The 24,699-nt window shown below is 51.0% G+C and overlaps 1 protein-coding gene across 1 annotated transcript in view; it reads left to right on the forward strand.

Moving 5' to 3' along the window:
* Kif6 (kinesin family member 6) overlaps nt 1–15,490 on the forward strand; it is a 309,520-nt gene extending 294,030 nt beyond the window's left edge. The window contains exons 19-23 of the mRNA XM_041656411.1: nt 1,290–1,372; nt 6,966–7,013; nt 7,416–7,508; nt 9,030–9,124; nt 15,359–15,490. Of these exons, the coding sequence (XP_041512345.1) occupies nt 1,290–1,372; nt 6,966–7,013; nt 7,416–7,508; nt 9,030–9,124; nt 15,359–15,375 (336 nt within the window). The 3' untranslated portion in view covers nt 15,376–15,490. The remainder of the gene's footprint in view (nt 1–1,289; nt 1,373–6,965; nt 7,014–7,415; nt 7,509–9,029; nt 9,125–15,358) is intronic.
* Nucleotides 15,491–24,699: the final 9,209 nt, after the last annotated feature.

A 24,699-nucleotide genomic window follows, 5' to 3' on the forward strand; every position in this document is an offset into this window, starting at 1 on the left:
TGGTTTCCATATATGTCCGCAATGACCCTGGCCTCTGTTGGGACTCTGGGTCAAAACTGTTCCTAGTGAGTTCTAGGAGCGAGGCCTTCAGCAGGTGCCCAAGGGACTTTGGCTCTGGACAGAAGATGCGAGTCATGCAATATGACCTGGAGAAGTGTTCAGACAAGGCTGGCAGAGTCCCATGGCTTGTCAGTTACATAGACAGTGAAAGTCAGCATAGCCAAGGTGCTCAGATCCATGTGCCTCCTGCCTTCCAGGTGCTGTCACTGAAAGAAAAAGGCCAGATGCTGACAAAAGAGATGACAGATTCCTTGCCGCAGGAAAGCCGATGCCACACAGCTGTGGGTAGTTTCCTAGGTAGATTGAGGCACATGGGAGGTGATGAGTGTTCTGCGATGCCTTTGAGTGGCAGGAAGCCAATGAGAACAGCTTGGCAGGATCTCCTCGCAGGCACACTGTGCCCATGGGTTCAGGGAGGCTCGCAGGGTATTCTGGGAGACTCACAGTGTGTCCTGGAGGCTCGAGGGTGTCCTGGAAGACTCGTGAGGTGTTCTGGGAGACTCAGAGTCCCCGTTCCTCCAGCCTCATTCTCCAGGGTCGTTGGAGACGTACAACACTCTGGAAGTGCTCCGTGACCCTGTAAGAGGATCATAGGGACAAGGAGAGGCGTACCCAGGAAGGGTTTCCCAAGAATTGCTGGATATACACTGTAGTCTCCTCTTTCCATCTGAAAAAAAGTAATATATGCTCCATTTGGGGAACTGGGGGCACAGAGAATAAACCAGACATTACTAATAATGTCTCCATCCAAAGACAGTGTTTTGATGAACAAAACCCTGGTCGTAACTAGGTCTAGACTTAGTTTTTGTCATATACATCATGCAAAATGACTTCTATAATAGGTTTTTCCTCTTAAGAAAGACAACAAAGGTCTGGAGAGGTGTCTTAGTGGTTAAGAGCACTTCCTGCTCTTTCAAAGGACCAGAGTTAGGTTCCCGGTACCCAAACTGAGTGACTCACACTTGCCTGTAATTCCAGCTCCAAGGGACCCAACATCCTCTTCTGGTCCCCAAATTCACAAACATATAATTAAATGTTTAGAAAAGAAAAAGTGTTTTAAATAACTACATCAAAGGTTGAGGGTGCAGCTCAGTGGGAGGACACTTGCCTCGCCAGCCTGATGTCCCCAGCTCCAGACCCAATGCTGGGGAACAGAGAACAGGAGTTACATTGAGCACATTATACCATGGACTTAGGCTAACTTACAAAATGCCTTCTTGAGCCCACAGGTAAACTCCCCAGCCACGAATCCCCAGGAACACCTGAAGCCGGTTCCCCAGCAGGACCAGCCACAGATTCTCCTCAGGAAAAGGTCAGGACAGAAGCACAAGACGAGTCAGGGTACCCAAGAAAGGCTCCCATGGTCTGGGAGAATGGACTGCCTTTGCTGGCTTGTGGCTGGAAGCTCCCTTGGGTGCACACCCCTTCAAACCTGCACTCTGACAGCCAAGCCAGTGCACCCACCACCATGGTAACAGGAGAAAATCGGTTTAACCGTGTGAGCCTTGGCCCTGCCGCCCGCCTGAGGAGGAGGAGGAGGAGGAGGAGGAGGAGGAGGAGGAGGAGGAGGAGGAGGAGGAAGTGGTTGCCATGAGCAGGAGGGCTTGGCCTGGGAGGAGTGCTTGGCAAGGGGTATCCAGCCGTCAGTCCACCAAGACCCAGGCATTGTGACAAAAGCATTGACATCTGTTGTCCTAGAGAAGATTCAGGAGATGCTTGGGCACGAGTGGACAGCCTCCCACACAGCCCATGAGTGGCAAATGCCTCCAGCACCAGCTGCACCCAGTCTCGTGTCCTCTGGCTCATTATCTGTGGTGCAGAATCCAGCGGGACTGCTAATCTCTGCATGGCATGCTCGCTTAGTCTCTCACTAACCATGCAACAAGGTGGCAGAGTTTCTGATCGGCACCTCCTGTGCCCACCTCAGACTCAGCCTGGCCAGGCCAGAGGACAGGAAGTGTGAGTGAGGCATCCATGTCTGCCACCCAGGGGCCATCAAGTCTGTGGGTTGAAGGACACCAAGATCCCATGTCAGAGGTCTGAAATGAAGCTTTTTCAAAAAGATACCAGGAAGCAGGAGAGATGTCCCAGAGGTTAAGGGAACTTGCTGCTCTTAAAGAGGACACGGGTTTGGTCCCCAGTAATCACACGGCAGCTCACAACAATCTGTAACTCTAGTCAAGGGAATCTAATGCCTTCTTTTGATCTCCAAGGACAACACACATGCATGCAATGAACGTTCATACATTCAGGCAAAACACTCATAGAAAAATTAAAAAATAAAATAATAAATAAAAGTAAGATGTCAGAGGCAGGCTATATGGCTCAGTGGGTAAAGGCTCTGCCACAGCACCTTATGACAACTTGATTTAGATCCAAGGACCCACATAGTGGAGAGAGAGGATCACCTCCTGCAGATCAGCTCCGCCCTTCACATGCTTGCTGTGGTACACACACACACACACACACACTCCTGCAGATCAGCTCCGCCCTTTACATGCATGCTGTGGTACACACACACACACACACACACACACACACGCACTCCTGCAGATCAGCTCTGCCCTTCACATGCATGCTGTGGTACACACACACGCACACACACTCACCTCCTGCAGATCACCTCAGCCCTTCACATACATGCTGTGGTATATACAACACACACACACACACACACACGGGCACACACACACGGGCACACACACACACACGGGCACACACATTTTTTTAAAGGTGTCAGACAGTGCCAGTAGAAGCCTGAGAGAACTGTCACACAAATCCCAACCAAGGGACATTCTACAAAATACTTGGCCAGCACAGCTCCAAAGTGACAAGGTCATAAAACACAGAGTCTGTGAGTCTTGAAGCCTAGCGGGGAGAACCAAGATGTGACAAGGTGGCCTGGGGGTGGGAGGTTGCAGCTGGAAAAGGCAGAACCTCAAAACTTGGTCTGGAGGATATGCCCTTGAGTTAGGGGAGAGCCAGGGGGGGAGTGCAGCCCTGGACCCGCCGCTGTGGAAGTGGACAGGAAGGACTGGGAACTGTCTGTAATCGTCTCTGCTAGGCTTCCAAAGGTATCTAAAACTCCATACTCTTGGTGCTGGAGAGACGGCTCAGCCGTTAAGAGCACACACTGCTCTTGTAGCCGATGGGGCTTGCTTCCCAGTCCCCACCCAGGCCTTTCACAACCCAACTTGTAACTCCAGTCCAGGGGCTCCCACACTTCTGGCTTCTGTGGGCATACCTAGACACATGCCTATACATAATCAAAAATAAATACTTTTAACTTAAAAAGATTTTATCTAGAAAACAAAAAAGGCCTTACATAAGGCCCACTTCTGGTTGACATTCCACCAGACCTCCCGGACACATGCCTGGCCTGGGTGGCAGCGTTTCCCCTGGCATTCTGTTTCCAGAACAGTGCCCACCCCCCACCCCCCCCACACACACACATAGGGCAGCAACTGGAGGGTGTCTTTTGTTTGGACATCTGAATGAAAGAATAAAACCAGTAAATTGCACTTTATTAAGATTTTTTTATAGATACTTTTGGCCTTGAGAGATGGCTGCCGCAGTTAAACGCACTTCCTGCTCGGTCCTGGGACGGGAGCTCGGATGGCAGCAGCCACTTCGGGTTGCTCACAAATGCCTGTCATTCCAGTTCCAAGGCATCCAATGCCATCGACTGACTTCCTTGAACATACATGTTCGTATATACACCCATACAAACACCACACACACACACACACACACACACACACACACACACACAATTAGTAAAATAAAAATAAAAGGATTCTGTTAAGAAAAAGAAAAGTGCACAAACAGAGGAATTTTGTAAAGCACACATTTCATAAAAGACTTGTATCCAAAATATAAGCAGGACACTTGAGGTGCAACGATAAGAAAATGGATGGTCCAGCCAGCTTTAAGAAACAGAGCAACAGCAAACATAGGGGCTCCATAGTGAGGCCAGTCTCATAGATTAATAATAGAACTGGGCCGAGTGCACACACCTTTAATCCCAGAGGCAGGAATATCTGGATGGTGGCTTCCCAGGTTTAGGAAACCCTTCCCTCCTGACTTCACACTGTGTCATCCTCCTGCCTGAGGTGCATGACGGGATAGACCTGGCAGATGGCCTCTTCAGGAGCCATTGGCTGCCTCTGGCTGCCTGGTGTGGTCACGGCCTTCTGCCCTGCTGCCTGGGGCCTCCATCCCTCTCTGCAGCTCTCTCCTGGCCCAAGGCAGCCTGGCACCTGTGAACTTTCCCTGGCCTCTGAAGAAAGATTAAACTGGGAAGCATCGCGTGAAAGGGCCCTTTGAGAAGTATCTTACTCCCTCAGATTCACCGCTGCTTCCAAACTGCCCTTGACCTGCTGTGAAGGTGGTTCCTGTGAAAGGAACCCACACCCCTTTCCCTTTCCTGAGCTTGTTCCAGCCACCCTTGAGGCTCCGAGATGTGGCAACAGGTCTCCCAAGAAGGATATGCAGAGTCTGCCACCTTGTGGCTATCTCCGGTTCTGCAGCACCCCGTGTCAGACCCAGCACAGAGGAGCTTCGTTCTCCCTCCCTGGGGAATGAGCATGGTGGTTCAAGTAGGGTTTAGGAATGACGCCTTCTGGCTTCCTTACTGTTTGTTTATCCTGAGCCTGTGGAGACAGCCCCATGGGAAGGGGTGGGAGAGCAAAAGGTTGGCAACTAGCCAAACTCATACGCGGGAAAGCAAGCCTTGGGCCTAAGCAAGAGGTTGGTTGGGTAGATGACAGCACACTTACTACACCATCCCACCTGTCCATCTTGCTGACCCGCCTCCCAGCCTGAAAGCCTCCAGCTGTAAAATGAAGGTTCTGATCACGTGACTTCTTAAGTCCCTTTTGCCTCTGACACGGCTCTTCGCAGGACCGTCCCAAAGTGTGGAAGAGGCTCCAAAGTCCATATAGGAGATCGTATTGCAGTGAGGCCTAGAGAAACAGGAGACATGATAGCTTCCTTGTCCCTTCTCTAGAGGAATGCGGGATGCTGCAGCCAAGAGTGCTGGGCTAGGAACACACACATCACGCGGTAATGCTAAATGGGCCTAACACACCTGGTGAGCTGCCAATTGTCGTCATCCCTTGATGAGCATGCAGTGGTCATCAGAGACCATCCAGGGACAGCAGTATGGTCAGGGAAAGCAGGCAGAAGCCGGTCAGTGGAAAAGGAGGCTGGGAGTAAAAGTAGAAGCCTCAGAGACATGTGAGCTTCAAGCTCTGCTATTTACCCCCAATCTCTAGCACATCTGTAAGATAGGGGTGATGGCGTCCTTCTCCGACACTGAAGGGCTTATGTTTGAATTTTCCATGCTGTGACAAAATGCTCAAGGCAAGCAACTTGATGGAAGAAACGTTTATTTTGACCCAGGTTTCCAGAGGTTTCGGTCTAAGGTCAGCTTTGGACCGAGGTGAGGCAGCAGATCCTAGGGAACAAGATACTGTGCAGAGCTTATGGGGACACTGGGAAGCTGACACAGACAGAGGACGGGCCTGGAAGCCGAAGCCACCTCCCACCGGTGACCTACTTCCTCCAGCCGGCCCTACCTTCCGATGGCCGGAATATATTAACAATGTCGTCAGATCACAGATCTGTCAGAGGATTGGTCCGTTGATGGGGACAGGGACCTCAGGATCCAGTCTCATTCCCAAAGCTGGCAGCCAAGCCATTAACACCTCTGCGAGGGACAGTTTCTGGCCAGATCACAGCAGGGGCCAACAACAGAAAAAGGACCTCACCCCAGAATCAGAAATGGCCTGCCAGCAGAGAGGCGAGGACTCCAGCACAGTTCGCAACTAAGGCCTTTCTTCCTTCTAGTTGTCTAGGTGCACTCTCAACAGAAACGGGGAGGACATGTCCTAGGTCCCTTGTGCAGCCCTAGTGGCTCTGGAATCACCTATCAGGTTATAGTTTCACCCAAGGGGTCTCTGGAGACACCCTATAGTCTCACGTCTCAGAAGGGAACGGGAGGAGGAGTGAGTGCCTCCCCAGCAATCTTTTGAGAGGTGACTTGAGAGCCACCAGAAGTCTATATGGCTTCTGCTGAGACGGTAGGTGCTGAGCTGGCACCTACACTTGACATGGCTCTTCTTGGAAAAGCCCATCCCTCTGGGGTGCCCACTTATTCTCCAGCTGCATTTCCTTTAGCAGATCTATTACACTCCAGCTCTGCCTCATACATTGCCCTGTCCTGAAATTCTTTCCCGAGTCCATGCCCTCAAAGGTCTAATGCAGGCCCAGCCTGCTGAGGGTGACAGTGTGGAGCTGTGTTTCTGGTCCTTCACTGTTGTCAGAGGGTATGACGTCTACAGAGCACTGGCAGATGGCTGACTTGTCCACAAACGACAGCTGTGATCATGGCAGTCATTGCTGCTGTCCATCTTCCTTCAGCCAATGTTTGCTCCAACAATGGAAATCACCGTGTAGCCTTCCAAGATGGCGGTGTGTGTGTGTGCGTGCGTGTGTGTGTGTGTGTGTGTGTGTGCAGAATAACAATGGAAATAACCGTGTAGCCTTCCAAGGTGGTGGTGGTGGTGTGTGTGTGTGTGTGTGTGTGTGTGTGCAGAATAACAATGGAAATCACCCTGTAGTCTTCCAAGATAGAAGGGGATGGGGGTGAGCAGATTAACAATAAAAATACCATGTAGCCTTCCAAGATGGGGGGGTGGGCAGCGGGGGAGGCAGATTGCCAGTTTAATCTTCTCTGGTTGCTGTAACAAAATGTCAGAGTCTGAGTGGCTCATTGGTTGGCAGGTTGGTTGGTAGTTGGTTTTCCTGGTATTGAGACACACCCAGGATCTTGTGTATGCCGGGTGAGCCTTCATCCCCTGTGCTGAGTTCCACACTCTTTTGTCTTTCTGTGTTTGTCACAGTTCTCAAGGCCGGGAAGCTAAAGATGGAGTTAGCAGTCTGGATATCTGGTAAGGATCCTGCCCTCCCCCACGCCCAGTAGGAACTCATGTTTTTTTTGTAAAATTGCTAATCCCCATCTTGAGGACTTTGCCTCATGACATCTTCGCCTCCCAAAGACTCTGTCTCCACCACTTTAGGGGCTGGGTCCAGCCTATGGTTTCTACAGCTCCCTCCTTGCAGCGCCCAGACAGCGTGCTCTAGTCTGTCTTCCTCTAGCAGAGGCACCAGGCCCATCCTGAGGGCTCCACCCACAAGATGTCATCTGTCTGGTCACTTCCCCAAAGCCCACCTCCATATGCCATCACTCTGGAAACTAGGGCTTTAGCATGGGAATCTGGAGAGGAAATGCGCGCCCTGAGACTCTCCTCCTCACTTCCTCCTGACTTCTGGCTTCTGTTGGTTTATTTTAGCTACGACAGGGATGCCAGAAGAATCTTCCCCTCCCCATGCCCCAGTCAGCACAGCCAAGAGCCCAGTAGCTCCAGGACCCAGCTGCAAGACAGGTATGCCCTCTCTCCTAATACTGTGACAGCCACTACAGTGGACAGCATGAGCCCTAAAGTCTGCATCCCCAACAACTTGAGGGGCCTTGAGGGTCCAATTGCTGTAGACAGAAGCTGGGACTGACTCCCGCAAATCTTCTCTTGTGTGCTGACTCTCTAAACTGGAGAAATTGTCCCCAAATCTCTGAGGTCCTCCATCTTCTGATGTGTGTATAAAATGCTCCAGGGATGGTGGCACCATTTAGTCCCAGCGCTTGGGGGACAGAGGCAGATGATCTACATAGGTCAGTCTATGTAGTAGGAATTTGTTTAAAATTAATTAATTAATTAATTATTAAATAAGGCCATTTGGGCGGTTCTGCTAGAGCTGACTAGCCTCCCTAGGAGGTTGTGGTCCTGCCCTTCCTATTTTCTCATCCCAGACTTACTCAAACTAGCTTCTCCTTTCACACCCAACATAGATTTGACATCCTGATAATGTCTCCCTGTACCCAGGAACTGATGACAAGGTGTAGCTCTTTGCCCCAGAGGCAGAAACTGCTATTCTTTCAGATCACAACCATATTTAGCCAAAGTGCCACTGTTAATAAACTACATTTCCCAGCATCCTCTGCAGCCACACAGCCAATGAAATTTGTAAACAGAGAGTTGCATGAAATTTCCAGAAATTCTCTTGATAAAGGGAAGGCTACTGGCCCCTCCCCTCCTTCTGCTCCAGTCTCTTGTCTGGCACTATTGGGTTGTCTAAGAGTAGGTGTGGAGCAGCTGCAGTGGGAAGCAACAGCTGGAGCAAGGCCTCAAGACTGGAAGGAATTGGTTTAGTGAAGTAGCAGAAAGCAAGCTGGGAAGAAAACCAGAGTCAGAGCACAGGGAAGCCAGGAAGTCTTGGGGAAGGGCGTGAATTCTGTTCTGGGAGAGATAGGAAGGGGGATTTAGTAGCACAGTGAAAGAACTGATGTGGCCTTCACACAGAGGAAGTGGAAAGCTGGGAGGTCAGATAGAAACCAACAACCAAAGCAGAAAGGAAGGCCAGCTCAGTGGGTCAAGGCGCATGTTCCACAAGTGTGATGGCCTGAGCTCGTCCCAGAGCCCACAGTAGGAGAAAACATTTGCCACAAGTTATGCTCTGATGATGTGTGTTTGTGCGTGACACACACGTGTGCAGACATGTGCACACACAGAGACATACAGAAAAACAGACACACACACACAGAAACAGACAGATAGACAGAAACCCACATAGAGAAAGACAGACAGACAGAAATACACACAGAGACAGACACACACACATAGACATACACACAGACACATAGAGAAAGAGAGACAGACATACGCACACACGCACACTGAGACACACAGATATACACATGGAGACCGACAGACACACATACACACACGTTTTAATCCTTAGAAAGCAAAATTAAGTAAGATAGGAAATCACTTTGGAAAAGCAACATCCAGGATTACTGTGCAGTGACTTTTAAAGTTGTGACTTGTGTTTGTCCTTAGCATCTCCGAAAGGCCAATGTCATCCATCCCTCTCACTGGAGACAGCCAGACAGATTCTGACATCCTGGCATTCATCAAGGCCAGGCAGAACGTTCTGCAGAAGAAATGTAAGAACATCCCCTGGAAACCCGCCAAGGCCTGGCTCTCCCTACTCTTCTGTCCCACACAGGGAGTAAGCAGGAAGCTGCAAAGGAAAGAGGCAGCCACAGCAGTAGTCTGGGTCACCTCGTGTGAGCTGAGCCCTGCTTCTCCGAGTCCCGGGGGCAGATGTGTGGGCCGGTGGCTTGTGGGCTCCTGCTGCTCCTGGGCAAGCTCTGTCTCTCTTTTCCAGACCTTGGTTGTTCTATGTCCCCTGAAGACATCTCTCGCTCCCTGTACAGCCTTCTCTAAACAGGAAGGAGCTGAGGGTGGTTTGGTATTCATTGAATCCCTGGCTAGAGTCTTCACTCCCCTTGAAGCATAGTTCTTGCCAAGGAGTTGAGAATGTAAACACCACTTGAAGGCCCAGGACTGGGGACACTGTGTCAGCCATGAAGGAAATACCTGTCCCACCGCAGGAAGAGCAGAAGGCCCCTCCTGACTTTCCTCACTGGCCTGCTCACTTGGCAGCTAGCCATGCTGTGAACAAGACTTTGCCAGTCCCAGACAGCCACAGGAACAAGGCCAGACCCCTACCCTATACTTACATTATGTCCTTGCCTCATCCCAACAGTCCAAAGACTTCGCAGTGTCATGGCTTGTCAAAGGCTGCCCTTTGACATGATGATGGCATGACAGATGGTGTGCCTGTCTGTCTGTGTTCCATCGCTGGAACGAACTGTGAAGCCTGGGTAGCTTAGTAAAGAAGAGTGGTTCATTTTAACCCAGTTCTGGGGGTTCAGGGACACACAAAATAGTTGCAGCAGCTCTCCTCTTCTCAGAACCCCATGGCGGATGGGAGTAAGAGGGGAGACAGGAGCCCAGAGAGGGATTCAGGGCTCAGGCTTCTGCAGTGACCCGAGGACCCCCCAATAGACCTCACCTCCTAAAGGTCTCACCTGCTAGCCTCACCACATGGAGAACTAAGCCTTGTCACAAACGCAAACCACAGACAGCATAAATGGAGGAAGTCTTGGGTCACATGGCGGACCCTTGCCTGGGTGGATGCTATGCTCAGTCTCTCCACCACCTGCCTGCAGCTTGCACGTGGATGGGCACCGGAGCTGAAGGAAGCTGCCATCCTCACATCAGACAACCATGCTGTCACTGGAGGCCCACTGTGTGAGCGCCAGGACAGCAGCATGGGCCCACCACGCAGCACAGGTGGCTAAGTGCCATCTCATGGTGGCCAGGCATGTGTGGGGAGTGCAGGAGGAAGCCAGCAAAGCAGAGATACAGGCAGCTCCCCTGGGAGGGCAGCTGTGCAGAGGAGGAGGGAGCTGGGAACAACTGAAGAAAAGCAGGAGGCCAGGAGGCTGTGTCGCTCCGTGGAGACTGAAGATGAGGTTGTCTGTGGACAGAAATGCTGCTAGGATGACGTGCACTTGATGGCGGCGGGGGGGGGGGGGGGGGCGGCGTGTCCTTCACCTTTAGTTGCTATGACCTGAACAGACGGCTCTAAGGAAAAGAGTTCTCTTTGGGCTCCTGGTGTCAAAACCGCTAGGCTACCTTGGCAGGAAGGACAGGGAATGACTCACAGGATGGAGCCAGGAAGGCTTTCTCGGTTTCCCCTTTTATCCTGTCTGGACCCCTAGTCTACTGTGACACTTCCCTGCTTGTTAATTCTCTCAGCAAATGCCACACCTAGAAATGATTTTTCTGACATCTTAGGTACTTTCAGTCCAATCGAGTTGACTACTAAAGTTCCCCCAGAGCCCACAAGGAAGCAGCATCCCCACCCCAGAGCCCACAAGGAAGCAGCATCCCCCCCCCAGAGGAAGCAGCATCCCCCCTCTCCACTCCCCCCAGAGCCCACAAGGAAGCAGCATCCCCACCCCAGAGCCCACAAGGAAGCAGCATCCCCCCCCCAGAGGAAGTAGCACTCCCCCCTCTCCACTCCCCGCAGAGCCCACAAGGAAGCAGCATCCCCCCCCAGAGCCCGCAAGGAAGCAACACTCCCCCCTCTCCACTTCCCCCAGAGCCCACAAGGAAGCAGCATCCCCCCCAGAGCCCACAAGGAAGCAGCATCCCCCCCCAGAGCCCACAAGGAAGCAGCATCCCCCCCCAGAGCCCACAAGGAAGCAGCACTCCCCCCTCTCCACTCCCCCCAGAGCCCACAAGGAAGCAGCATCCCCCCCCAGAGCCCACAAGGAAGCAGCATCCCCCCCCCAGAGCCCACAAGGAAGCAGCACTCCCCCCTCTCCACTCCCCCCAGAGCCCACAAGGAAGCAGCATCCCCCCCCCCAGAGCCCACAAGGAAGCAGCATCCCCCCCCCAGAGCCCACAAGGAAGCAGCATCCCCCCCCCCAGAGCCCACAAGGAAGCAGCATCCCCCCTCTCCACTCCCCCCAGAGCCCACAAGGAAGCAGCATCCCCCCCCAGAGCCCACAAGGAAGCAGCATCCCCCCCCAGAGCCCACAAGGAAGCAGCATCCCCCCCCAGAGCCCACAAGGAAGCAGCATCCCCCCCCCAGAGCCCACAAGGAAGCAGCATCCCCCCCCCCAGAGCCCACAAGGAAGCAGTATTTTTAAGTTGTGCTGCAACCACCTTTGTAATAAGAGAAATGTCACCCAACTCTCATGGGAAAAGAGATGCGAGTCCAAGGTTGGTGTCAGCGAGGACTTTCCGGCTGGCACTGTCCCTTACAGTCTAGAGAGCCACAAGCCAGGGCACTTCACTTTTTCTTTTGTTTTTCGAGACAGGGTTTCTCTCTATAGCCCTGGTCCTCACTTTGTAGACCATGCTGGCCCTGAACTCAAAGACTTGCCTGCACTGTCCCCCTAGTGTTGGAGTGAAGATGTGTGCCACCACCACCTGGGATGAGCACTTTACTTAAGACAAGTATCAGGACTGGGGAGAGATCCCCATAGGTAATGTTTGCTGCACAGACACAAGGACCCAAGTGTCATCCCCAGAACCAATATAAACAGCTGGGCATGGACACACACATTCATAACCCAGCGCTGGGGAAGCAGGGACAGACAGGCCCCTCCCTGGTCTCATAACCCCAATGCTGGGGAAGCAGGGACAGACAGGCCCCTCCCTGGTCTCTCTGGCCAGCCTAGGTGGGAAACCCTGTCTGAAAATAAAAGGTGGGACCAGTGAGGTGGTTCAGCAGGTGAAGGTGCTTATTGCCAAGCCAGATGGCTTTGATCCCCAGTACCCATGGGGAACTGCAACAACCAGCCCCCCTCACCCCACAAGTTGTCCTCTGAGCTCCACATGCAGGCCACAGCACCCATTCTAAGTTCATTAATTAAGCAAAAATTAGATGAATGCCAGCCCAGTAACAATCCCAAAGATTAAACTCTGGCCTCCACATGAACACATGTGCACCAGCACACAACTCACATATGCACACGCACATAGACACACGTGTGCACCCAGGAACACACCTACACAGAGGCTAGTCAGAACTGACGACGTTTTTCATTTATAGTAGTGCATTTGTTGTTCCTGACACACTAGAAGACACACACACACAGAGGCACGATCTGGACCCTTGTTCTGACAAGTAAGGGGCCTGAGGCTCGCTGCACTTGAAGATGCTGCCTAAGGTTAGACAGCTAAAGCCAAAGCCAAGGAAGCCTGTGTTCTGCTCTCTCCACTGAGCCACACTGTCTGGAAAGCCACAGCCAGCAAGGGCTGCCCTCTCCGCTGTGCCTCTTGGCCTGGGGGTCCGGGGGACCAGGATGGGAGTGCTGTTCTCCAAACAGTCAGAAACCTGGGAGTAATTCATCAAATCACACACCACACACAAGTCCCAAGATCAAGCTGCTATTCCCAAAGGGGAAAATAAAAGCCTCCTGGTTTCTTAGTGACCGTGCAGACTCAGGGGAAGCTATGGAGAGGGGGGCACGGGGCCATCCCCCCGCCCAGGTCAGACCTAACTAGACAGGGCAGATGGCCCAGGGCCCACTGTCTGGCCTTGTGTATGAAGCTCACTTCTCAGGCTTGCTGTCAGGCAAACTGCAGGCAGGCCAGCACCTTCCCAGCCAAAGCAAACACTCTGCCCTGCCTGGGTCTCCCTGATCTTCATTTGGGTTGCTACCCTGTCAGGGCTTCTTCCCAGCACTCATTACTAGGAATTTGTGACTTCAGTGGCAACAGGAGCCCAAAGCGGGCAATTTAACATAAGGCTCCCTGTTCTGAGAATGCACCAAGATCCAGCATGAATCGGCTTGATTTAGGATCCAGAAAAATGCCAGCAAACGTTTAAATTCTTGCTAGGGGCCCCCGCAGACAGGTATATGTGCCCCATAGGGGCATTAGTCATCCGTGGAGTCAAAGCTGCCTTCCGCTGCCAAGCATGGGTTGAGCAGCGGAGGAAATGGGGTTAGCTCCTTTCTGCAGCCCCTTTTATAATCTTCCTTAATCTTCCAATTTGGAAGTGTTAACATTAACATTCAAACGTCCCTTGGAGCAACCCATAACCACAAGTCCTTTTTCTCCAAGAGGTGCCAGGGAAAGGCCCTACCAAGGAGCCTTGAACTCCTGCTTGGGAGCCTTCCAGGGGTCAGAGAGAGAGGAAGGGAAGAAGGGACAGAAGAATGGAGGGAGGGAGGGAGGGAGGGAGGGAGGGAGGGAACACACTGGCTCTCAGAGGTTTAGGAAGAACAAGGCCTCAAATAAAGCCATCTCTGCCATTGTCATGCTGTGATCTGTGTGTCATAAACAGCAGTCACCTCACCTGTCAGTGAGCCTCTTCAGAGATAAAGTCTCTCGTATGTACTGAGTGCCAGAGTTGGCAGCAGGGAAGGTGGCCCTGATGATGAAGGTGGCGTCCCATTTAGTGACGCGTCTATGCTGTCGGTGTCCGGTCCAGGAGTGCCATCACCCCTGCTACTCCAGCTCCGTTGCTCAGTTGGGACACAGTGTGCTCAGCAGAAATGGTACTGAAAGGCTGTGTGGTGAGCCCTTCGTGAGAGGAGCCATGTCCTCAAGTGGTGTGCTCAGCTCTGCTGGGTGGCATCCTTCCTCAGCCCTCCTGGGCACAGCTGCCTCAGACCTGAGGCCTGAGTTTGTCCCAGCCCTCACCCCACATGTCCTCCGCCTGGAAAGATGAAACTAGGAAATTCAGCCGTGTCTGTATACTAGAATTACCAAGCCACCTGCAGAAATTCCGGTCCCATTGGGGTCTGCGGTGTGGCCTGTGGAGTCTAAAAGGCCTTGGAGCTGAGCACACCACTTTTGTAAGCTAGGACGTGTCCTGAGTGAGTTGGGTTGGGACAGGTCTGCATATGTGAGGGTGCGGGTGAGACGGTTCAGCTGGTGAGGGTCCAGACCTGGTGGCCTGGGGTTCATTGCCAGCATCTGTGTAGTGAAAGGAAAGAAACAGTGGCCACAAATTGTCCATGTCCTCTACACACATGCCACGGCATACAGGCACACAAACACACACACACTGTGAGTAAGACAAAAAAATCAATAAATATTTTGAAAGAATATTTTAAAGTGGGGCATCTCTGCTTAATTTCACAGTGTGGCTCATACACAGTGCTGGCCCTGCAGGACTGTAGACACGAGCCATCCGGTGGGCTATTCTCACCATTCTGTCATGGTCGTACCACATAGACAGAGCCCACCATCCTCACTCCCAGCCAGGTTCCATGATCCACTTCAAGCTGGCTGCAGCTCCCTCTTCACCATGCTCTTCCCAACCTTACCCTCAACCTCCCTACCCACTGAAACAGTTTCAGATGCTGTGTTCATCACTTCAACCAGAAGATCTCAGCAGTTCCCTCTTGCACCTACCTTATTATCCAAACTCCAGGCAGATGAACTAGGACCTCATACCATGCTCACACTTCCATGTGTGTGGATGGAAGGATCCAGTCAAACATGTGCCTAGGGTAAAACCCAAGACTGCATCCTTTTGAAGACTTGTTTTAAATTCTCTCTCTCTCTCTCTCTCTCTCTCTCTCTCTGTGTGTGTGTGTGTGTGTGTGTGTGTGTGTGTGCGTGCGAGAGAGAGAGAGAGAGAGAGAGAGAGAGAGGGAGAGGCACCAGTGAACACCATGTGGTTGGCATGAGTGGGGTCTGAGGAATGAAACCTTAGCAAAGAGCTAGGGGAGTATTTTTTTTTTCTTTTGCAGTCTGGGAGGTGGGATTCAGAGAATAGGGTTGACCGGTCTCCCCCCAGTGCCTGTCAGTCCTGAGAAAAGTCTCCACCCCAAGCTAACCAGCATCCTGTCTTCTTTCAGGCCTGGGAAGCAACTGACTTTCTGATGGAGTCCAAGCCTGCCCTGCAGACAGAGTGACTGATGCGAAGATAAAGACCCTGCCCCTCACTAGTGACCTCGGATATGACATAAAGCCACCCCAGAGCAGTTGGCAAATTTGAGGCCAAAGGAGGAGAGCTGTCCTTCTTTGAGGATGGTGTCTCAGAGAGCTCCAGAGAGGACTTGTAGGGCTGTTGGAAGGGTAGTAGTGCCAAGAAGCTGGGGGCAAGGCTGGGTTGCTGTAGACCCTAGCGATGGTGAAATACACCATCATAATGTACAGGTAGGGGACATTCCAGGCGGTGCTACACAGGAGGATAATAATCCATTATTCATAACTATTTGCCAGGAATGGCATGGCAGGCCAGGCAGGACTTCGGAGCGCCAGATGAGACAGTAGAATGTAGGGGACCCTCCACCATCACCCACTTGTCCTGTCTCCAGGGAGCTATGAATCCTTGCATTCTGAGCACCTCACAGTAAGTACCAGAGAACAGTGGGACGCTCCCCAGAGCTCTACAGGCATCAGTACCCTGAGCCATTACCCCACCAAACTGTGTGGGACTGTACAAAATTAAGACCAACCTCCCTGTCCCCACAAGGAGAACACAGCTGCTCGGTGGCTGTGCCTCGGTGACACTCTCATCATTCCAGAACCTGACTCTGTGACGTGGACTAAGCGGACATGAAAGGGAGGGAAAATGGCCAGCAGAAGCCCATGTTGTGTTCCCAGCCCAGCTAGAGCTGGGAGGGCAATGGAGGGGCAGAAATCGGTGCTCAGAGATGACGACAGCTGAATCAAAACACCTGCTCCTGCTGTGTCTGCTCTTAAATACAGCAACTCGTGATGCCGGGGAGTGGACAAGAAGACACAGCAGCATGGACTTGTTTGGGTCAATGTTGGCTTTTTGACTTTTTTTGGCGTCTTGAAGCTAGGCAGGCCGGCAGCCTTCTTCTTTGTTGCAGCCTGGCTTATGTCATTGGGAGCCAGAGGCAGGAGCAGGCCAGCCTTGCCTTCCCACGAACTTTAAGATGGAAAGTGCCGTGGCCAGAGCCTCCTGTCTGGGTCCTCTCTGTGAGCCTCCTGTCTGGTTCCTCTCTGTGAGCCTCCTGTCTGGTTCCTCTCTGTGACCCAGGCACAGAGCCAGTCTCATTAAACTCCTCCATTGATGAGTGAGCGGCAGAGCTGCAACCCAAACCTGCTGCTCAGGCTGGGGTCACCCTACTTCCTTATGGTTCAGTGGTTTAGCCCCATGGGGGGGGGGGACCACTCCTTCCCACCCTACTTCATCCAGGTAAAGCCTGGCATATGAGGTAAGACCAAACAAGGGCTCTTCATGAGTCTACAGCACGGGAATACAGTCCCACAAACGCACACTCTGGATCCTGGAGGTAACATGGACCCTGCCAGAGCCCCTCGTAATTGGCATCAGTGATCCTGGAACACTTTTCTGTGGTCCATCTTCTAGAGCTTGCTACGGTCTGTTGAGTTTCACTCTCTTTCTGAGGTGTTAGCTCCTGGATTCAGAGGCTTTGTTGAGTGAGATGTGTGGTACAGCCTCACACAGGGTACGAAACAGTCTCCCAGCCTGGAGAGGGAATAAGGAAGAGAGGAACACACCAGCCAGGGAGCCCCAGGTCTACAGGGCATTGGCAATCAACCTTGAGGGAGCCTCCTTAAAATCCACCTTAAATTTCAGTGGATGCTGGGGCTTTGGTGTGGACCCACACTGGACTGCAGTACAACTTCCCCCAAAGAGTCTCTGCAAGTGGGAGGAGGGGATGAGGCTTTGAAAGGACAAAGGACATCCAGCATCAGTCTGGGCTCAGTGGAGCAGGAACAGCAAGGACTATCTGACTTCAAATGTGGAGGTTAAAATGTTTTCTGGAGAGCCGCCTGGTCAGTGACCCTGGTTAAAATGTTTTCTGGAGAGCCGCCTGGTCAGTGACCCTGGCCCAATGCTAGAGAGACTTTGGCTGTCTGTCACTCTCTCCACAGGAGGACGGGTGGGTAGGAAGTGTGTTCATGTATCTCACAAGCAGAGATTTCATATTGCTGAGCAAGTAAAGACATTTGCCACCAATCCTGACGGCCTGAGTTTCATCCTCAGGACCCATATGGAAGGAAAAACATCGACTCCCATAAGTTGTCCTTTGTTGTTTTTAGCTAAGTCTCTATTATTCTGTTTTACCAGTAAGATCCTGGGATGAAAACCTGCTAGCTCAGAAAGGCAGAGAAAGCACCCGGCTCTTCTGCCGCAACCTTCCCAGAAAGAGAACTTTCTCCTATTCTGCCTCAAATAAAAAAACTCCTGCAACTGGCTGCCCCTCCTTTCTACATCCTTTGAGTCTGTCTCCTTCGCGACTCCCTTTTACTCTCTCTTTTTTTTTCTTTTTTTTTTTTCTGTCACCTGGTTGCTTGCTCCACTCCTAGACTTAAGGCTAAATTTACTTAATCCTGTTTACAATATTCAAGCAGAAAGCTCTTGGATTAAAGGTGTGTGCTTGGGCTGAGCCATTCCACAGCTAGAAGCAAGTTTATTTTACAGTAAACAATGCAATTCTGGGGTTCACAGTGTGATCAAATATCCTGCAACAATTCTGTAACCTCCACATGCTGCACCCTGCGGCATGCATGCCCCCACACTGCATGCATCACACACATAGTAACTTTAATTATATAAAAAATTTAAAAGGAAAATAATGGGGACTTTAAAAGGGGGATTGTCGAGGTCAGATGGAGACACTGGGGTACTAAATAGCTGGTGTCAGGTCTTCTCCACCTTTAATAGAGTTCACATCCAGAACTTTGCCATGGGCTCGCCGTGAAGCTCTACACTGATCTCCATGCTGGTTTGCTTTGCTCTCCTTCTGTTCCAGGAGATGGGCTACAGTGGCAGCAGCTATCAAGTACATCTCAAGATGTCACAGGAGCGAAAGGTGCAAGCCTAACCACGCAGCCACAGGTCCAGCCTTCGCCTGTGTCTCAAAGTTGATCCCAGAGCTCAGCCCACATTTAAGGTGCAGGGGGACTCCTCACCCTGGGGGTGTCCATGGCAAAGCTTTGGATATAAATTCTGTTTAAGGTGGAGAAGATGTTAGGTGGTCATCTAGAAACTTCACCCCTCTGACCAGTGTTCATGGGGCTGGAAAGTAGTCTACCTGCTACCAGAGGAGAAAGGTAACCATCAGTATCACCCGGCTGGGAACACTGGGAGCTACAACATTATGTGCCTGCTAGACTTACTAGTGCAGTAGGGCACAGATGTTTTGACTGGGTTTAAGGCCCACTCCAGGAAGTGGACCCATACTTGACACTGTTCCATTGACATGAACTAAGACAGTAGGAGAAAACCTACAGCTATCATCCTGCTAAAGGAACAGAGCGATAAAATGGCTGACAGTGACAGCTTGCTATGCACATGGTTCAGTGTCTTGCTCAGCCTGCATCAGAAAAGCTGCCTCTTAAGATAGACTGGAATTAACACAGCCATCCAACATCGGACAGTGTGTAGTGAGGAAGAAACTTGGAGCTCTCAGTTCTTTTGTTGTTGATGTTGTTGTTGTTGTTTGTTTTGTTTTTGGGTTTTTTGAGACAGGTTTCTTTGTGTAACAGTCATGGTTATCCTGGAACTCCCTTTATAGGCCAACCTGGCCTCAAAATCACAAAATCTCCCTGCTTCTGCCCCCTGAGCACTAGAATTAAAGGTGTGTGCCACCACCACCTGGCTGGAGCATTTGGGTCTAAATAGGATATCTCATCAAATCCCTCCCCCTCAAGACTGAGGGGTTTGTGTGGAAGAGGAGGCAGAAAGATGGAAAATGCCAGAAATGATGAATGAGTTCATGTTGGGTAATTAGGGAGGGGGAGAGGATCTGGGAGGAATTGGAAGAGGGGGAAATCTATTGCATGGAAAGATGGTACCCATTGTTCCATTAAGATCAAAGTGGGGGGCATATCCCTACAAGAGTTTCAACCACAGGACAAGAAAGGAGATGAAAGCCAGCAGTCTGTAGCAGGACTGGAGTGCCCCCACCATCCCTCAGAGGGTGGACATCCTTCCATCTGACCACGCTTTTCTCCCTGAAGGCCCTTCTGCACAGAAGGCCACTCACGCATGTGCAGTACAGTCATGGCTAATCTTGGTTGTCATCTTGACACACTTAGGAAGAATGAACTTCAGCTGCCTTCCTCAGGTTAACCTCAGGGCGTGTCTGTGGGGCATTTTCTTGATTTCTAATAGATGTTGGAAGGCCTCGCCCTCTGTGGGTGGCATCCTCCAAAGAAGGTGGTCCTGGACTGTGTAAGATAAATGTGAGTTGAATCTGTGAAAAGCCAGTAAGACGTGTCCTTCCATGGCCTCTGCTTCAGTTTCTGCCTCCAGGTTCCTGCCTTGACTTCCCTTCATAACAGACTGTAACCTGTGAGCAGGAGTGAGCCCGTCCTTTCCTGAGCTGTCCTTTGTCATGGTGTTTATCACAGCGACAGAAAACACGCGAAAGTAGTCAGCTTCTCTGGTGCAGCCCTCATCTGGTGAAGGGCGCAGGTAGTGAGCACGTGGCACCTAGCTTCCTTGCCTTCTGTGGGCAATCTGACACGTACTCAGTCTCTCAGGTATCCACAGCAATCCCCTGCTACTGACATGCTCTTCCCTGCCTCTCCTGAATCCTCTGCCGTGACTTCTGGGGTCACTTTCCCAATGAACCTTCTCACACAGTCTCCAGTCTGCTCTGAGGAAGCCCAGTGTTGGCTGACGCATCTGTCTCAGAATTGTGGGTGTAGGGGTGTCCCGATTCACTTCTTGGTCTGAGGGAAAATAAGAGTCCTGTCCTTTCCCGCTCTTAACTATGTTTCCAGTTAAGACTGAGACTGGATGCTTAAAAAAAAAGAACACCCTCACTTTTCCTTTTTTTTTTAATTCATTTATTTATTAAAGATTTCTGTCTCTTCCCTGCCACCGCCTCCCATTTCCTTCCCCCTCCCCCAATTAAGTCCCCCCCCCTCAGCCCGAAAAGCAATCAGGGTTCCCTGTCCTGTGAGAAGTCCAAGGAACCCCCACCTCCATCCAGGTCTAGTAAGTTGAGCATCCAAACTGCCTAGGCTCCCACAAAGCCAGTGCATTCAGTAGGATCAGAAACCCATTGCCATTGTTCTTGAGTTCTGTGATAGCCAGAACCTGGAAACAACCTAGATGCCCTTCAATGGAAGAATGGATGAAGAAAGTATGGAATATATACATATTAGAATACTACTCAGCAGTAAGAAACAAGGATTTCTTGAATTTTGCACACAAATGGATGGAAATAGAAAACACTATCCTGAGTGAGGTAAGCCAGACCCAAAAAGAGGAACATGGGATGTACTCACTCATATTTGGTTTCTAGCCATAAACCAAGGACATTGAGCCTATAATTAGTGATCCTAGAGAAGCTAAATAAGGAGAACCCAAAGAAAAACATATAGGCATCCTCCTAAATATTAACCTTCAGCAAGCGATGAAAGGAGACAGAGACCCACATTGGAGCACAGGACTGAAATCTCAAGGTCCAAATCAGGAGCAGAAGGAGAGAGAACACTTTTCCTAAAAGAAACACCAGCAATGGTTGAGCAAGATCGCTATCCAAGAGCTAAGAGCAGCAGCTGCTCTTCCAGAGATCCAGGCTTAATTCATAGCACCCACATGGTTGCTCAGAATGTCTGCGACTCTGGTCCTTGGGAATCTAACATGCTCTTCTGGCTCAGGCATGCATGTAATGTACATGCATGCTGCAGGCAAAACACTCATACACATTAATATAATAAATAAACCATTTCAAAAGAGCAGTATCAGGTGTGACTGCATATTTGGTTGGGGGCTTCCTGGAAATCAGTCCCATGTCCTCGTTGCTGATCCCAGCAGGCTGGACTTCCTGAGAGTGACCTCTCAGATTGAGTAAGACCCATATAGACCTGGCCCCTCTGCCCCACTCCGAACACTCTCCCACGGTATCACTGTAGTAAGGAGACCTCCAGGAGCCCCTAGCATCCTTGCCTTCAACTCAGCCCTCAGCCACTTGGTTCTGTTAGGGGAACCACGTGATAGACCCTCCTCTCTCCACTGTTTCCCACGCAGGGCACATACCTGGGGCAGGTAGGCCTCAGAAAGTGTCCACTCACATCTGTTGGACGGTCAGGTGGGAGGCCTTCCTTTTCTTTATTTCAGGGTCAGTCAGGTGGAAGGAGGCCCAGGCCCAGCTACTCTGTTTACTCTGGATTCTCTGCCCATGGTACATTGGATTGATCTTTTTCTATCTTCCTATTAGTTCAGCTTCAGAAAACCCTTCATCACCCCCGGATGTTAGGCCACACTCTGCCATCAGGCCTGCCTGGCCATTTCACATTTGTCATTAACTGATTTTGCCCTCCCCATGGGGAAGCACAAATTGGCTCTGCCTGTTAGTAACAATACTTCCTGGAAAGGGGTATAAATCGTGCCTGGTGTCTCGCCCTCACCAGCAGAGGAGCAGTGTCTACCTAGGAGATACTGGGCTGGGATGTAGATGTGAGCGACGATTCCACAGTCCAGCAAGATCCCTTCGAAACACAGCCAAAGGCTGACAGGTCACAACATGCACAGGACACTCAGTTTGCATGTGTAGATGGAATGTAAAGAAGTGGGGGTGGGGAGGGAGGGAGGATGGGAGGGAGGAAGGACCATTCCTGCAGAGATGGGAACAAATGCCTATTCACTTCAGATGGGGCACGGACAGTGGACCTCAAAATGACTCCACCGAAGCCCAGCTTGGTGCACCGATGACCAATGCGCTGACTGGGGTTACTTAAAGGGGCAGGGGCGACTCAAAGGCAGCTGCATCATGGGAAACTCACCCCAGCATGGGGGACAACCTCCAGAAGATGCTTTGCCATGACTGTGGCCATCTGTACAACGTGAAGGCAGCTCCAGAAATCTTCCCTCGCCAGCAAGCATTCCTGCCTCTGTAATCTCTGGGAGGACCTTGGGGCTCTGGTAACCTTCTGAGCTCCCTGAGACTTCTAAGTCCCTCCTCCCTCCAGGAAGGCATGGGGACAAGAGCAGGCTCTTCTTCAACAGAGCACTCTGAAGACCATGGGACCCTGGGATCCTGCAGGCTCTTCTTCAACAGAGCACTCTAAAGACCCTGGGACCCTGGGATCCTGCAGGCTCTTCAACAACAGAGCGCTCTAAAGACCCTGGGACCCTGGGATCCTGCAGGCTCTTCAACAACAGAGCGCTCTAAAGATCCTGGGACCCTGGGATCCTGGGATCCTGCAGGCTCTTCAACAACAGAGCGCTCTAAAGACCCTGGGACCCTGGGATCCTGCAGGCTCTTCAACAACAGAGCGCTCTAAAGACCCTGGGACCCTGGGATCCTGCAGGCTCTTCAACAACAGAGCGCTCTAAAGACCCTGGGACCCTGGGATCCTGCAGGCTCTTCATCAACAGCGCTCTAAAGACCCTGGGACCCTGGGACCCTGGGATCCTCTCTCATTTCACCTTTGTGCACTGTTCCTGTGGATTTGGGGACCCAATGGTTTTCAGAAGTCAGTTGGGCATGGTAGCACACACTTTTAATCCCAGTCCTAGGGAGATGGAGGCACGTGATTCTCTGTGAGTTCGAGGCCAGCCTGATCTACATAAGTTACAGGCCATTCAGGGCTATGTAAAACACTGTCCTCAAAAAAAAAAAACACCAAAAAAAAATGTTTTCAAGTCCCCCGTTAAAGTGGACATGCCCTTGAGAGAGACCATCCTAAACTCCACTCTGATTTGGGGTAGCTCATAAAACTTAAGCATAAGAAGAAGGAGGTAGAAGGGAAGAGAAAGGACAGGAAGGGGGAGACGAAGAGGGTCTGTAGGGAAAGGAAAGTGGGAGGCCCCTGGTCTGGCAGACTTTGCTGACACTTAGCAGAACCTTGTAGGTGTCCCCAGGTGAGTGGAGTTCTCTGTTCTGGTCAAGCTGGTACACCCCTTTCCAGACCTGAGGGAGGAGTGCACCTTCAGCCTCCCTCTGCCTGTCTCCAGCTTCCTTCACTCGCCTCTCTCCTGTGGACAGTCTACTCTCTTTCCCTTCACTCCCCTCTCCCCGAGAAGCACTCCACTCCCCATGGACTGAGTGTCTAGACTGATCGAGGACCCTAGTGTCTTGGTTGGCTGAAGTCCTCCGGTTGTCAATGGGTGAGCTTTTGACCTTGTACATGCTGGACTTCCCCGGAGTAAAGGAAAAGGGTTAGGCACTCCCAGGCCTCTCAGGGAAGGCCCAGCCCTTGCTTAAGGACAGGACTTGGTGATTCAGGAAGCTGCTTGATCACCAGCACTCTGTTGACCCACATCTCCAAAAATATGAGAAAAAGCCAAGCAAGGGTAAGTAAGTATTGTGACTTCAGAAATCTCTTAATGTCTCAGAAAACCAGGATCAGCAGGAAGGATTTGGGGAAGATGGCTCCTCGGCTCTCTTCACGCTGCCTCCAAAAAGGACAGCATCTGTTCTTGCTCTTAATGACTGGTAGCCATTCCCCTGTCTCAACTCACTCCAGCGATGCCTCGTGTTCTCCATTGGACCCTGCAGCACAGGAAAACAGCTCCTGTTACTCTCTCATGTACTTTCTCGTTACACACAAAAAAAAAAACCTTAATAATTCCCCCTGGCTTCAGTTTTCTGTAAGGTTTCCCACCATGGATATGCACCAATGGATCGTCCTCTCCTTATCACAGAAGCAATGGTGGGTGTTCATCCTGAGGGCCTAGCCACAGCACCTCACACCACAGCTGCTTCCAAGAGAATAGCAAGCCTCCTGCGCCCCCTCAATAGGGATATAGATATATAGACCCACACATATATACACCTACAGTCTTATATGTGATAAATATACATGTAACTAAGATATAACTATATACATATATATTGAAACTGTAAAAGAAAAGATCTGGATTAAAGATGTGTCTTTCCAATTCGAAGACACAGATTAGAAGAGGATCTTCCCTCTTCAAATTAAGCAAAAATCCCTCACAAACATATCCCGTTTTTAGTTTTATTTAATTCCAGATGTAGTTAGGTTGATAGCCAAGAATAACTCTCATGGTCCCATCTGTGTTGCATGAAGTGTCCAGATAGGGGAATCCATTAGAGACAAAAATCAGGTTCCCATAGGCTAAGGGATGCGGCTTGGGTAAAGGGGCGACAGCTGGTGAATGAGAAAGTTCCTCTGTGAAGCAGTAATCGGTGGTAGTGCTGGTTCCAAAGCTCTGGGATCTATCATACACCATGTGCCAAAAAGCTCTGGGGTCTATCACACACCATGTCCA

This window comes from Microtus oregoni, unplaced genomic scaffold, assembly GCF_018167655.1.
Source record: "Microtus oregoni isolate MIOR12 unplaced genomic scaffold, Mior012 000007F_ref0000211, whole genome shotgun sequence".
Classification (NCBI taxonomy): Eukaryota; Metazoa; Chordata; class Mammalia; order Rodentia; family Cricetidae; genus Microtus; species Microtus oregoni.